At 40.8% G+C, this 14,180-nt stretch overlaps 1 protein-coding gene across 1 annotated transcript in view; it reads right to left on the bottom strand.

Annotated features, from left to right (window-relative positions):
* The window catches only part of Zbtb10 (zinc finger and BTB domain containing 10), a 41,720-nt gene extending 27,546 nt beyond the window's left edge, over positions 1-14,174 (bottom strand). Inside the window, exons 1-2 of the mRNA XM_008826066.3 lie at positions 13,180-14,174; positions 657-1,548 (exon numbers count right to left, since the gene is read on the bottom strand). Coding sequence (XP_008824288.1) covers positions 657-1,548; positions 13,180-14,136 — 1,849 coding nt within the window. The 5' untranslated portion in view covers positions 14,137-14,174. The remainder of the gene's footprint in view (positions 1-656; positions 1,549-13,179) is intronic.
* Between the last annotated feature and the right edge of the window lie 6 nt (positions 14,175-14,180).

Below are 14,180 nucleotides of genomic sequence, written 5' to 3'. Positions count from 1 at the left end.
AATTTTCAGGTTTTCCTCCTAACTAATGCAAATGATAGTGAAAATTAGGTGACAATAAACAAATTAAAAATACTCTTACTTCATTGTCAGCAGAGTCACATTCCTGGACAATACTGATGATCCCTGACCTAACAGTTCAATTTCAAAATTATCCATATTATAATACAAAAGTACACGCTACAACCACTTTTTTTTTTTTTACTTTTAGTACAGCATTTAATAAATTATATGAAGAATTTTATCCTTACTATAAAACAGAGTACGTGTTGGAAGATTTATTAAACTGTAGGTTAGTAAGTGTTCTCAACATTTAAGGGTAAGCTAAGGTATGATGCTCAGCAGGCTTAGTGTATTAAATGCATTTCTGACAATGCATTAATGACATCTTCTAATGTGTTTACTTACTTCATTGTAAGTAAAAAGCATCTGTATGTATTATGTCTAGTCATTAATACAACTGCTCAGTCTAAACCTTTTGCACCCACACGTACCAAACACATACCAAAAGTCAAGTTTCTCCATTCTACTGCAAGATTCAAATACAGTACTATATTACTTTCATAATGAAGAATTTTCAATTAAAAATATACTTCAAGATTATATGCAACTACAGACAGAATGAAAACTGAGGATATCTTTGAATATGCAATATTTACCTGGTTCTTCCTTGATGATTAGGGCCTTATTTTCTTCTGGATAGGTAACAGGTGGTTGTATCACTGAACAATCTTCTAAATTTGTTTCATTATTAGGTGGTATATTATAAATAAATCTCTTTGTAGTTTGGTTTTTCCTCCTTGTTTTGCCAGTCTCTTGAATTCCCTGGGAGCCCATATTATTCCAAATAAATACTTTTGTTTGACCTTGAGATTCATTTTCAGCCAATTCAGGAGAACCATCCTGGACCCAATGACTGTCATTCATTTGGTAGTTTTCTATTTGGCCCTCGTCGACATTACAACCATCATTTTCAATTTTTAAATTACTTGCCAAATTGGTCAGATTCCGTGTTGCCCAAAAGCTGGCAATTTTTTGATCCCGTGATGAAGTCAGACCATCTCTATTAACTGGTTTTCTATTATTATAGTCCACAACTACAGACTCTGGAGCTTCTGATTTAATGCTTATATTTAAGGCATCTTTAATGAAATTTCGGCAAGTTTGAACAACTTCACTCATTTGAAGATAGCTGGCCACTGTCATCACTTCAATGGCATTTTGGCTTGTGAGCACCAGGTTACCAGAATACAAGAAGTCCAAGATGACTGAAAAACCTTGAACTGCAGCAATATCTAAATGGGTAGTATTGTTTTGGTTAGGGCTTTCTTTGTTTGAAACACAATATAAAGTCTTAAAGAAACGGCTGCCTGCAACCAGGATGTTCTTATGAGCTTTAAAGATTTTCCCGCTCACCACAATGCTGACATCACAAAGAATATCTTTCTTTCTCTGTTCATCTAGTTGTCGAAGAAGTTGATAGCAATAAGAGTTCTCATTTGGCCTACTATTAAAGTCACAGTACCCCTCCTCTGATGGTATTTCTGACTCCTGTAATTGGATGGAAAACATTAACATTAAATTTTATTTACATTTAAAAGTCCCCAATCCAAGGAAAACAAATATGATTGTCAAAATAAATCATTAAAAATACCAAATATACCAACTTATGAGCAATTATGCACTTTGAGGCTGCAATGTTCATCATACCAAGAGTGAACAGAATGTAATGCAGCTCACTGCCAGTAGAAAACTGGAATTCATCTGAGTGGGTCAGCAGGGTGTCATCGGGTATTCTTTTAGTTATAAGCCAAGGATATGAATTAAGAATATTAAAAATAAAAATGAAAAGAGCAATTATTTTCTCAAGAAATTTTCATTTACAATGAATCAAATTAGTCTGCTTTATCTGATAGGAAAGTAGCAGTTTCTTCTTGCTAAACTTATAACATCCAAGTTATAATACAGTAGGCATATTGCCCTAACACTACTAAAAAGCTTTAAGTCTAGGAAAACACTGAATAAAATAGCTTAGATCAAAGAAGTTAATTAAATCTAAAGTAGTGATAAAAGTTAAGACTGGCAAGAGAAAATTTCCTTCCACTACCCAAATATCCAGTAATATAATTCTTCTAGCCAACTTTCAAAATGCTTTTTTGTTCAGTCACAGCTACTAAAACCTATAAGGCAATTTAAAATTCCTGAATTCTTTCAAGAGGCTCTAATATATATAAATCTTACTTCTCATTAGGCATACAAGTATTCATTTTAGGTCTATCTGACATCACTTCAGGTAAACTTCCTACACAGCAATCAAGCTAGGCAGGGTGGCTCACACCTATAATTCTACCACCAGGGCTGAGGCAGGAGGCTCAGGAGTTCAAGGTTATCCTTGACCACACAGTGTCTTATGAGGCCAGACTAGGCTACCTGAGACCTGCCTTAAAAAAAAAAAATTAAAAAAAGGCTGGGGATTCTGAGTTCAATCTCCAGCACTGCAAGTAAAACAAAAATTAAGATAACATGATATAAGAGTAAGCATGTGTTTTTTTAAAAATGTGATCTAATTTCAGAATGTATCCTCACTATCCCTGAGGCCTTCTCTTAAATTTAAATAAAGCAGCACTGTGAACATTCGTTCTAATTAATAACTTTATGGCTTCATTCAGTGAATAGGTAGGCAGCAGTCTTCAGGCAGAGCTTCCTATCTTTACTGCCTTTAGTAGTGCTTTGCACTATTTCTGTGTACTTTCCAGTTGTTAGCAGTCAAGTAAAAGAAAACATAATTCCAGTACAGTTCATTGTTTCATAGTATTATGGAATACATGGAGCACGCTCCAAATCTGAGGTACATAACTGTTACACACTTGAAGCATGGGCTAGCCAATTTCCTTGATTTTTCAGTTGGCCTTTGGTAGCCTAACCACCCTGGTTGCATGAGGCCATTCTACAGCAATCCTCCCCAAGCTTACCCTTATGATACCAATCATCTCCAAAACTGGTTAACAGTCAAGAATAAAATAATGAAACAAACCCATTCATGAGTAAAAGTATAATTTCTTGCTTTAGGGAATGAAAAAATGTAGGCTTAAAAATTGAGGGGAGAGGGGTAGCAAAGGCTAGTCTCCTTATTTTCATGCATCATTCCTTCAAGTACTGGGATTTCAGGCATAGCTCCTCATCCCATGTTCACCATCTTTTTTTTGGGGGGGGGGGTGAGGGGTGCTGGACATAGAACCCAGAGCCTCATACATGTGCATGAGCTTGACCCCAGTTGCTAGAGGCTATTTAACATAGGTCTTATATATAAACTGTATGCTGTGAAATTTCAAAATATTTAGCAAAAGAGAATGAAAATATTTGACTTGTGTGAATATAAAACTAAGGTAATTTTTAAAACGCCTCTACTAATTATTGTTACAGCATAACTTTCTATGAAAGCATCACATTGGTCTCCTTCCTCTCAAGAGATAAAGCACAAAGCCTGGCTTGTTCTAAAACAGACCATCTCCAGCTGGAGAGATGGCTCAGTAGTTAAGAGCACTGGCTGCTCTTACAGAGGACCCAGGTTCAGTTCCTAGTACCCCCACAGGGGCTAAGAACGGTCTTTAACTCCAGTTCTACGGGGTCTGACACCCTCTTCTGGCTTCCACAATCACTGCATGCATGTGGTACACTTTACAGGAAAAACAAAATACAAATACATTTTTAAAAATTTAAGATATTAAAACAGACTATCTGAACAAAATTCTTAACTTGCCAAAGCTCTCTACAGCCAAGTCTGAACATAAGAAACAAAATAACAAAATGTTTAACACTTGATAAAATTTGGCAGTTCATCTATAAGGAGTTGTAGAAGGAGTTTTGTGAGACAGGGTGTCCCTGTAGCCCCAGCTGACCTGGAATTCCCTATGTAGACCAGGCTGGCCTCCATCTCACAGAGATCCACCTGTGTCCCAGAGTGCTGAGGTTAAATTAAAGGCATGCATCATCACACCTGGCTTTATTGCCCTTATTTTTAACGCTTTCCAAAACGTACCAATGGGACACCTATTCTGTATTGATATAAACTATCCAAATCAAACACTATGTGACCACTGTGTTTTCTCATTATCACTGTACTGGAACATCAATATCCTCTGCTTTTAAAAAGCTACCCATAACTTTTTTCTCACTACTTACTAAAGGACTTTACTGTATGTGCCAGCTATTAAGAACACCCTTCAAAAATGAAGATTTTCCAAGTCATGTATATGTGCAGTCTCCGGAGATTATTTGAGGATTTTCATATAACACAACTAAATAGCAAATAAAATGATATGATATAGTTTGTTGAACCAAATAAAAAATTCCTTGTATTAGAAGCAAAACCTCAAATGAATTTAAATTTGAAGTTATTGCTTATAGGACAGATCCTTAAGGTACTTAAGAGTATAAACATGGGTGTTATAGAAAAGCAGGAATTGTGGATATAGTAATGCTTTGAAGGAGATGAGCACAACCTTAAAAAAAAATTTGGAGTAGAATTGGAAAATAAACATCCTAAACAAATGAGATGCAGAGAGATGGTCTACAGCATCCTCAAAAATCATGCAAGAGCTGCAAGGTGTTCCCCAAAGCCTTTCAAACTCAAGCACAAAAGCTCTTAAAACTCAAGCAACATGCACATTTGTTCAAGTAAATGTTCACTTTCATCTGATTTATAAAAGAACAAACAGCACTACCAGTCAGTAGTGGCACATGCCTGTAATCCCAGCCATCAGGAGATAAGCAGGAGAATCCCAAGGTCCAGACCAACTGGTACTGTATAGTAAGACTGATCCAATAAACTAAAGAAACAGAGAGATAGAGCCAAGTCTAATAGCAAAGGCGTATAATGGCAGCAACTGGGGCAGCTAAGCAGGAAGACCTCAAGTTCAAGAACTGCTTGCTCTATAGCAGATTCAAGGCAAGTCTGGGTTACTTGAAACCCTGTCTTAGAATAAAAAGTAAAAAAGAGGGGTGGAGTGTTTGCTTAGCATGCAAAGGGCCATAGATTCATTCAATCCCTAGCACCACAGAAATCTTAAAAAGCAGATTCTTCAAAAGGCATTCTTATGAATGCCTTATAGAGCTTGAGAGGGGCGAGGGAGACAAGAGAAAGGGAGAGAGAAAGGGAATGGTAGAGATGGAACGCAGAGTCAGAGGTGGTTTTTTTTGTTGTTTTTTTTTTCTTTTTTTGGTCTTTTTGAGACATGGTTTCCTGGTAGCCCCGGCTGGCCTGGAACTCACTATGTAGGCTAAATGGCTTTGATCCCGGAGATCCACCTGCCTCTCTCTACCTTCTGAGTGCTGGTTGGGATTAAAGGAGTGTGCCACCATGCCTGGCAGAGTCAGATTTTTAAAAACATAATTACAGGATTGGGTTGCCAGACAGAAGCTATAACCATGCCAGCAATGTGAAGGATCAATACTAGGGGATTAAGACTGCAGATACTACAACCACTTGGGAACCTACTGATAGTGGTAAGGTAGTGAGGCTTGGGAAGTGGCTGAGTTTGGTAGGGTGCTTGTCTAGCTGTACAAAGTCCTGTGTGTGATCCTCAGCACTGCATACCTATAACCCTTGGCACTAGGGTGGTAGGGGCAGTAGTATCCTTAGTTTAAGGTCATCCTCAGTCACATAAGGAATTTGAGGCCAGCCTGGGCTACATAAGACCCTGTCTCAAAAAAAAAATGTAATATATTTATAACAGGAAATAAGGACCTAGGGAAGATGGATGTTAGTGGAAGGTGAGACAGAGCCTGAAAAATATTTGAAGTTATATTAGCTTAATTTAAGTAATGAAATGGGGGAAAAGGACAAAAAATAATGTCTCTAGTTACCAACTTGCAGACCATTATCCAATCCCTTTTGAGAGAGAGAAAATTAAACTTCAGTTTGTCTATAATCAACCCTTAAAATGATAAGAAAATGCTACTTAGCTAAAAAGAATTTTAAAACCAGCACATATTTCCTTTCCTCGCAGAAGGACTGTAAAGTCCTTTTATGATAATCAGACTAGCAGAAGATACTCCAACACAAACATCAATGTGTGAGCCGAAAATATTAAAAACATCAATATCTACATTTGTCTATTTTAGGAACCTATTGGAACAATATATACTGGGAAAAAATTTCTGATTTGAAATCCAAATTTAAAAATCAAATTCAATTTATACAATTTGAGAATATACAAGGCCATAGCAAATATAATCATATGCTCTTATTTGGTACTAACAAATTTTAATAGTTGATGGGAAAAAAAACGCTATTTTCTGAGGTCTTATCTTCATCACCTCTCTGATACCTTTTTGTGATGGGATCTCTTCTAGTCACTTAGATACCATTCCCAGAAAACTAGGAACTTTTATGAGCTTTCTCCTCAAATTCTAAGCCCCTATACACTTTACACTGGTGTCTCTAAATAGCAACACATACACAAAAATCAACTGATTCTTCCACCTAAAACTGGTGTTGACCATTTGTTAACAGAATATAACACAATCTTTTTGTTATTTTCATTTGGTTGAACTCCAGGTAATCTTCCTGCTTAAACCTCCAAGTGTTACTGGGCGTGGTGGCACACCCTTTAGTCCCAGGACTCGGGAGGCAGAGACTGGTGGATCTTTGAGTTCAAGTTCAGGCTGGTCTACAAAGTGAATTCCAGGCTCCCTGGGGCTACAGGGAGACCCTGTCTCAAAAAGACCAAAAAAAACAAAAACACACTCCAAGTGTCAGTTGTGATAGTTCCTGTCGACAGAGGCACCTTTGGACTGGAGAGATGGCTCAGTGGTTAAGCGGACTTGCTGCTCTTCTAGAGGACCTGACTGGTTACCAGCATCCATGATAGGCAGTTCACAATTGCCTGTAACTTCAGCTCCAGGGGATTCAACATCATCATCTGGCCTGGGCAGATACCCATGCAGCTGGCTATATATATATGCACATAAATTAAAAAAAAAAAAAAAACTCCCAGTGTTAGGATTATAGGCATGATGCTACTCCACCTTACAAAGCATTTTTTTTTCCTGTCTTTTTGAGACAGGGTCTCCCTGTAGCCCCAGCTGGCCTAGAACTCACTATGTAGACCAAACTGGCCTTGAACTCAGAGATCTGCCTGCCTCTACCTGAGATTAAAGGCATGAGCCACTGTGCCCGGCTACAATGAAATTTTTATATGTTTTGTGTGCATGTACGTGTGCCCATGCATGCAACGCTCATGGAAGCCAGGAGAGGGCATTGGATCCTCTGGAACTAGAGTTTAAGGATGGCTGTTGGTCCCCATGTTGGTGCTGGAAAATGGATGCGGTCCTGGGTCAAGAGCAGCAGCCAGTGCCATCTCTCTTGGCCCTAAGATGCAATCTTTACAGCCTGAAATGAGTTCTTCCTCCATGACCTGCAATTCATCCACCTGTTCAAACTTAATTTTGCAAACTTTCCATCCTGCTCAGGAACTAAACAATCCATTTCTCTTATCAAGATACTATTCTTTGTAGCCAGGAGTGGTGGCCCACGCCTGTAGTCCCAGCACTTGGGAGGAAGAGGCAGGTGGATCTCTGTGAGTTCGAGGCCCACCTGGTCTACATAGTGAGTTCCAGGCCAGCTGGGGCTACAGGGAGACCCTGTCTCAAAAAGACCAAAAACAGCAACAAAAAGAAGCCATTTCTAGATACACAATAAGGTATATTTCTCAAACATTTTAAAGTCACAAAGGAAATAAACCAGCCTTCATGAATGATTTCCACATTTGTACACACCTGCACTAATATTCCCACATACACCACACACACAGTAACAAAAATTTTTAAAAACTTTCGGAATTTCTTCCTAAGTTGTTAAATACTAGCTAACCAAGTAAGAATAAACACCAAACATCTATCCTTTGGGACTTACTGTTTTCCAAAGCAAAGGAAAGTAGATCTGCCATACCTTCTTTCTTTGCTCCACCTGACATCAACATATTCCAAACAGTAATTTCAATCATATCACTGGTATAAATTCACTGTTAAAGTCCTGGAAAGGCTAACTGAACTTACAATCATAATTTGGGTTCATGTTGTAGACTTAGCAGAGTGAAGAGCGTTGACAATTATGAGTGCTTTGGACTCAAGAATTTTACAATTGGGTAGAAAGTAGTCTGAACCAAGACATGGTAATCACTGTAATTAAAGCAATTTAAAAATTCTTCTGGGCCAAATGGCCAAATTCTGAACTAGCTAATCCTTAAAACTCTGAAGATACTCAAAACCATAGATCACCAGCACCAAACAAAATAAACTGTCTTTAACATATATGCAAATACAAGGTCACCTTTCTGACAAGACTCAGAACACAGATTCACAAAGGACCTTATTAAGACTCTTCCCAGGGAGATGCCTCAGCTGTTAATAGCACTGGCTGCTCTTGCAGAGGACCAGGGTTCAGTTCCTAGCACCCACATGGAGGCTGACAACCATCCACAACTCCAGTTCCAGGCGATATGACGCCCTCCTCTGACTTCTTCAGGCATTTTACAACAGAATGTACTTAAATACATGCAGGCAAAACATATAAAATAAAAATAAATTAATTAAAGACTCCTACCAGGGGCTGTGGATGTGGTCAATGGCATTTGACTAGCTAGCCTCTGTCGGGCCCTAGGTTCATTCAGTCACTAGGGTCAAAAAGCTCCCCCCAAACAAGAAGCCTCTGTCCCAACAGAGACACACTGGATGTAGTTCCAGAGTGGTGGAGGCAGTAGAGTTAACTGCCACACAAACCTTACAATCTTGGTTTGATCCTTGGTGGAAGGAGAGCCCAACTGTCCTAGCAAGTTGTCCTCACACACACATACACACAAATCAACACATCAATGTAAAACCAACAACAAACCAAAACCAACAGGAAAACCCTCTACTTCTCAGGAGTAGTCCTTAACAACTAAGGTTCTTAAAAAGACAAATACAAAATCCAAGTGCAGTACACTCCCCAAGTCCCAGAGTCCCAAGTTGGGGGGAGGCAGCAGACCAACAACAGACCACTGGAGCATAGGAGTTCAAACCATCCTGTGCAACCTAGCAAGACCCTATCTCCAAAAAGAAATATTTGAAAAAGTATTCAAGTATTTTTGGTTGCATGAAAGAATTAATCAAAGGACTTATTTGATTTATATAAACCATGAGAAGTTGGGCCTGGTGGAACAGGTCTGTAATTCTAGTTACTTGGGAGGCTGAAGCAGGAAATCACAAAATAAAGGCCTGCCTGGGCTTGTAAAGTGAGTTCAAGATCGGCAAGGAAAACAGAAATACCTAAGTAGAGGCTGTTTCAAAATAAAAGGGTTTTTTTTTTAAAAAAAAAGAAGGTTCCAGGTGTAGCTCGCTCTGTGGCAGAGTGCTTGCCTAAGATCCTGGGTTTGATCCTTAGCTCTGTGAAAAGCAAAATAAAAAATAAGAAACAGGGTGGTGTAGTAGGTCACATCTGTAATCCCAGAACTCTAGAGGTAGAAGCAGGAAGATGGTCTCCAGAGTTGTAGTGATCCTGTTTTTTGTTTTTAAAGACAGTCCTGGTTAGTCCATAAATCAGATCCTCCTACCTCTCCCCTCCCAGGAACGGGATTAAAGGATTGCCAGCAAAGCAGGCTCAAACTCAACTCTTGCCTGAATTTCAGATATCTCATTTCAATGTCTTCTAGTTTTTTGTTTTGTTTTTTTGAGACAGGGTCACCCTGTAGCTCCAGCTGTCCTGGAACTCACTGTGTAGACCAGGCTGGCCTTGAATTCACAGAGATCCATCTGCCTCTGCCTCCCAAGTGCTGGGACTACAGGCGTGAGCCACCACGCCCAGCTGTCTTCTAGTTTTTTGAGACAGGGTCTAAGGTAGCCCAGGTTGGCCTAAAACTCATATAGCTGAGGATGACCTTGAACTCCTGATGTCTAGCTTCCATTTCTCAAGTGCTGGGAATACAGGTGTGAGTGACCATACCTGACTTCATTTCATTTTGAAAATAAGGAAGCTGATATAAGACTTTTGTTATGAAATTGAAATTACATTTATAATAAGAAAAACTCCAATGGTCAAAGTCTTAGAAAGGATCAAAAGGAAAATGGTTTGCTCTCTAGAATCAAGAGACACCATAACAAAGTGGCTTCAAAACTCCTGCTGTGAAGCCAGGCATGGTAGCCTTTGATCCTAGCACTCCCTAGATAGAAGCAGGCAGATCTCATGAGTTTGAAGCTTCCAGGCCAGCCAAGAACCTGTCTCCAAAAAAAAAACCCACCAAAAAACCCCCAAACAACACCCCCCTCCGACCCCACAAACCTCAGGACACAGTTCGAGGTTAGCCTGTTGTTACTGATACAGGAAATAAATAAATAAATAAATAAATAAATAAATAAGTAAATAAATAAATAAATAAATAAATCTATCTTGGAACTAGATCCTTGACTAGTATGTACAAGATAATGGATTGGATACCCTGGGACTGTTTTAGAAAAAAAATTTTACAGGGTGTGGTGGGGTACACCTTTAATCTCAGCACTTGGGAGGCAGAGGTAGGTGGATCAGCTGGGGCTACCAGGATACCCTGGTCTCAAAAGAACCAAAACCAAACCAAACCAAAAAAATAAAAATTCTTCAGCTGGGTGTGATAGGCATGCTTGCAGTCTCAACATCTGAAATAGAGGTAAGACGATCAAAGAAGTTGGGGGAAACCTCGGGTGCATTATCTATTAATCCAGGTAGTCAAGGCTATACAGTCAACAAGGCACTAATCTTATTTTTAAAAATGTAATAATTTTCTCACAGTAACCTACAATACAAATAAGCAGACAATAATGATTATTATTTACTAATTGGTTATGTGTGGGCATATATACTTTGTATACATGAATGAGAAAACTAGAAGATAATAATTTTCTTGCTGAACAAGATTAGGACCCAAGACCTGGGCCCTTAAGGTCCAAGAATGTTCTTACAGGCTGTGTTACACTGCCTCCTATAGGTAATCAAAGGTTACAGGGCAACAACTAAGATGAACAACTGCTCAAAAGAACTGGGAATCTGTCATTTATGTTAACAAGACAAAGAGATTTGCAAATGTTTCTTAGGCTAGCAAACTATTCCCCAAACTAAGTTGCAAATTAAGAGAAACGGTGAGGATCAATTCCAACTGGAAACAGGCAAAATTCAATCAAGGAGACCAATATATAACATTAAGGAAAACACGACTTAACAAAGATTGTCCTAAAAGTGGATGATGGTCTATGTAACATTAAAGGGCTTTTCATGAAGGGAAATGGGAGAGGATACTTCAGAGGTCAAGTTTAGAAAGGCTTTTTACCTAGGAATGAACTCTGAGATCCAGATATATGCCTGAGGAGACACTCATACTAAGTCTACCATAAGGTTAACCAACTAATTCCCTGTTCCTCTGATTTATGGTTCACTAAGCAGCTAATTATAATTTACACTGCCATTCAGGTTTGCCTACAGAACAGATTACGCTGGTAATAGTAACTGGTCCACTATAGAATAAGAAAACTCATTTTAATTGTTTTTAATTTTTTTCCCTTAAATACCAACCTACCCATACTTGGAAAATTCAGCTTTCATTTTCACAAGCCATGGCTTCCATCATCTTACTTATTAAGTACCGTCAAACATACATTAATTAACTATTTAAAGCCTGAGATCCTCTTCTGTAAACGGAAACAAAAACAAACGTTTTTCAGAATAGAGTAAATGTGTTTGGCACACACAAGAAAAATGTTAGGTCTCTGGAAATCAGGACAAACGCCTAAAGCTAGCAATTCAGAAAGCTTCGATCTGTGCCCAGATCTACTCAAAAGCCATTCTTTTCTCATTGCAACATTCCTCATAGGTGCTAGTCTCAGCTGGCACTTAGGACTCAGGGCAATTAATCTTTCTGGGCTTTATATACAGTGACCTTCCTTATAGGATTGAGGTAAACAAAATTTGTACAAAAACAGTAAAAACCAAAAACCTGTTTTCATTGCCCTGGGGGAGGGAGGCAAGAATCCAGTACTTTTAAAGTTAATGCCTTAACATCTGAGAATCTGTCTCTGGGTTACTTGTGTGCCTAATAAACCATAGCCTAAGTGTGCTGAGCAGCAGGATGGCTCCCATAAACACCAGTGAGGTACTAATACCTGAGTGTTGACTCAAAAAAAAAAAAAAAAAAAAATCAACGACTGGCAACCAATACAAAAGAATGAATTCCGCCCACCACCACAGGTTGTCCAAGTCATAGAAAGGACAGATCAACATCTGTTTGACTTGAAAAGGGCTATCAAAATGGTTAGACTACTTAATCTTTAGAATAAAACCGTTAAAAGAAAAAAAACATTAAAACCCACAACAAGGCTTGTTTTTTTTATGTAAGGACATGATTTTTCAGGAAATACAGTCCAACTAACTTCACACTAAGCACTTCCAAAGCTAAGCTTAAAACTCTTCACATAAACTATTTTATTTACAGAAAAGTTTTTGAAGGGGGGAATACCGAAATATCCCAGGAGAAAATATGGACAGAAGTAAAAAACTACAGGAATTTTTACCAAAAGCGAGTCTTCCTCAGAGTCAACAAGCTTAACTAAGATGAATTCTGCAAAATTCAACTCAGTTAAGTGCTATTCAACTAGCTTCCTCAGTTTTTACAAGTGGTTCTCATATTTCACATTATCTTGACCTGATGTAAGAATGTCTTAGGGTGGATGCTTCAGGACAGGGGTAGTCACATCAAACCTAAGGCAACTTGTTTAATCCACTCTACAGATTTCCTCTGGCCCTTTAGTATCTCTCTATGTAAGGCAGTCCACGGCTCTAAAATCTCCGCTGATAATTTTTAAACCACAGTTAAATCTCTGGGTTTTAAATCTTCCATCTCTTTCTGATTCAGACTTTTAAACAAAGTATGAGTCAGAAAAAAAAATATAAATTCAGCATTACCATTAGAAAATTGTCATTCCACCCCTCCCCCAACACATTCACAACTTTGGAAAACTTTGTTTCCAGGCTTCCTAAATTCTAAACCCCCACGCGTTAGCTCCCGGAACCTCTCGCCTGGAACGATGCCTTCATTCACGGCAATTTTTTTTTTTCCTGCTTTGCTTTTGCTTTTTTACTGATAAGCCTTTCCTTAAACGTTCTCCAAAAAAGCGTACCTGGGCGTTGGCTTCGTGGAGTTTGTGCTCGGTGGAGACGTGGTGCCTCAGGAGCAGGGTTTTCTTGTAGTTGCGGGTCCCTCGTGAAAGCTCATCATGGCCCACCAGGGGAAGGTCCACGCTGCCCCCATCCTCGGGGGTCTTCTGGCACCAGCCGCAAAACATCAGGCCGGTATCCTTGGAGTACCTCAGCCAAGGGAAGTCCTTGAGCCAGGAGGTCTGGAAGGAGCACTGGAGCTTCTGCAGGAGTGACTTGGGCCGCGCGAGCGGTAAGTGCTGGACAGTCTCTCCGTCGCCAGCTCCCACACCGCTGCCCTCCACTTCGTCCCCGCCATCGCCGCCCGACCGCCTGCTGCTGCCGCAGCTGCCGCCTTCCGCCCCACTGCCGTCGCCCAGGCTCGCCCCCTCCTCCTCGTCCTCGGTGCTGTCGCTCAGGGACGCGCCGTCCGGCATCAACTCCTTCCCCTCCAGCGCGTCCAGCTCCAGCTCCACGGCCGCCGGCCCTCGCCCATTGAAATGCCGAAGGGGCCACGCCGAGGTCTCGGGGCGGCCGCGGCTGCTGCCATTGTTGCCGAGACCCCCGCCGCCACCTCCGCGGAAGGCCAGAGTCCGACGGTTCCTTTCCGCTAACAGGGGGCCCCCAGCGCCGCCGCCCAGCGAGGCGGGGCCGCCCGTGTCCTGGGGGACCAGCAACTCCTTGGCGTCCTCGGCGGCGGCCGCCCCGGCCGAGGCCTCCGCGTCTTGGGGCTCCAGGCCCTCCAATTCCATTTCCTCGTCCGCCCCGCGCCCATTGGGCTGCTGGGGCGCGGGCGGCGCGGGCTGTCGCGGCTGCGGCTGCGGAGGCCAAGCCGAGGCCTCCCCTCCAGCGTTATTGTTCGTGGAGCCGCCGCCGCCGCCGGTGACCAACCCGCCTCCTCGGAACGCCAGCGTCCTGCGGTTCATTTCACTGAAAGACATGGCGCGCGCCGCCGCCGCCGCCCGGTGCCCCGGCTCGCGCCCGG

This window comes from Nannospalax galili, unplaced genomic scaffold, assembly GCF_000622305.1.
Source record: "Nannospalax galili isolate Female #2095 unplaced genomic scaffold, S.galili_v1.0 scaffold829, whole genome shotgun sequence".
In the NCBI taxonomy this organism is placed as follows: Eukaryota; Metazoa; Chordata; class Mammalia; order Rodentia; family Spalacidae; genus Nannospalax; species Nannospalax galili.
This window is presented reverse-complemented; position numbering and strand designations above follow the sequence as displayed.